Here is a 1,391-nt window from a genome sequence, read left to right as displayed (position 1 = left end):
TATATATATATATATATATATATATATATGCATATAAATAGACAGAGAGACAGATGAGAGAGAGAGAAAGGAGAGAGAGAGAGGGAAAGGCCGCGATTGATGCTCAGCTTAGGCCACTGTGTCTCTCCTAGGTTGCGAGAACAAGAGCTTGTGCAACCTTAAGGGAGGATACTGCCAGCCCACATCACTGCCTTGCGACGGCGACCTGATGACTGGGAAAGCCTTCTGCAAGGCTAACAAGAAGCTGAAGGGGAAGAAAAAGAACAAATGCGGCTGCTGTGTTCCAAAAGGTAAGTAGTGTTCTGTAAAGATGATTTTTACGTTTTAGAGATATTGGTTGTGGCCAAAAAGCCTTTCTAAGGGTATAGGTAATGTTAACCAAATATTTGAGAATAAAACAATTGGTCTAAAAAAAAAAAACCCTGGTAATCTGCCCTTCTATCAAACATTCAAATGATGTTAGTGCTAACGTTAAAAGCCAGAGGGATAAGCTCATCCTTTGTGTACACATACATTTCTTAAACGAGACAATCCATAGAAATTTCCACAGGCCACATCTCTCTTCGATGTTCGACATCAAACATTTCTGTTCGTTGACCGCTTTGAAAATCACCATTCATTGTCATGTCCTTCATCTTATTCTTTTATCAATTCACAATTTATTTCAGGAACCCGAAGTCAGTTGCTTCCGCGCGCAGGCAACGCTTTTAACGGTTGCCAATTTTGTGCAACCCGTTAAATAGGGCGATCACTAAACGCTACAATCTAAACCAGCAGTTTCGTTATCATTAATGGCTACTTCATCAAAATGTGGCAATCCATTCGATTCACTCGGCTTCCAATTTATCTTCTGTTGTTTTCTTTTCTTGCGCCTTGATACTTATTTTCTCTTGAATGCATGGAAAACCTCTTCCTCTCCTGCTTTCTGCGTTTGTACCTGCTGTCTAAGTAAAAAGAAATAATTGGCATTTCTAGCGTGTTTGTCTAGTTTTAAAATATGTTTACTTTTCAGATTCACTCATAAAATACAACGTACTAATATTATTTTCTATTTCTAGCGAAGTGGCTAGACAATTGGGAAGAAATCAGTCTGAGATGCAATTTGAATTATATTTATAGTGGTAATAATAAAAGAATAAAGTTTTGGCAAGTTTCTTTTCCCTAGGAAATAAACACAGACTTCCCTGTCACACCATTCAATGCTTCAGCACCACTGATAAAGGGGATCAAATAAAATTTACAGTGTTTCTAACTCTAAAGTTACTGACAAAAAAAAGAAAAAAAAAAAGAAAAAAAAAAAGAAACACGACACATTGGTTTTGGGCCTAATTTACTGTTCCTTTTTTGTTGATGTCCGTAAGAGAAAGATAATGAATGATTTACAATGTTTA

The 1,391-nt window shown here is 36.8% G+C and overlaps 1 protein-coding gene across 1 annotated transcript in view; it reads left to right on the top strand.

Moving 5' to 3' along the window:
- The window catches only part of LOC122256192 (uncharacterized), a 2,210-nt gene extending 1,066 nt beyond the window's left edge, over positions 1-1,144 (top strand). The window contains exon 3 of the mRNA XM_086535844.1: positions 132-1,144. Coding sequence (XP_086391970.1) covers positions 132-298 — 167 coding nt within the window. The 3' untranslated portion in view covers positions 299-1,144. The remainder of the gene's footprint in view (positions 1-131) is intronic.
- Positions 1,145-1,391: the final 247 nt, after the last annotated feature.

Source organism: Penaeus japonicus, unplaced genomic scaffold (assembly GCF_977035675.1).
Source record: "Penaeus japonicus unplaced genomic scaffold, GWHDUDI00000001_assembly GWHDUDI00000004, whole genome shotgun sequence".
Taxonomy (NCBI): Eukaryota; Metazoa; Arthropoda; class Malacostraca; order Decapoda; family Penaeidae; genus Penaeus; species Penaeus japonicus.
This window is presented reverse-complemented; position numbering and strand designations above follow the sequence as displayed.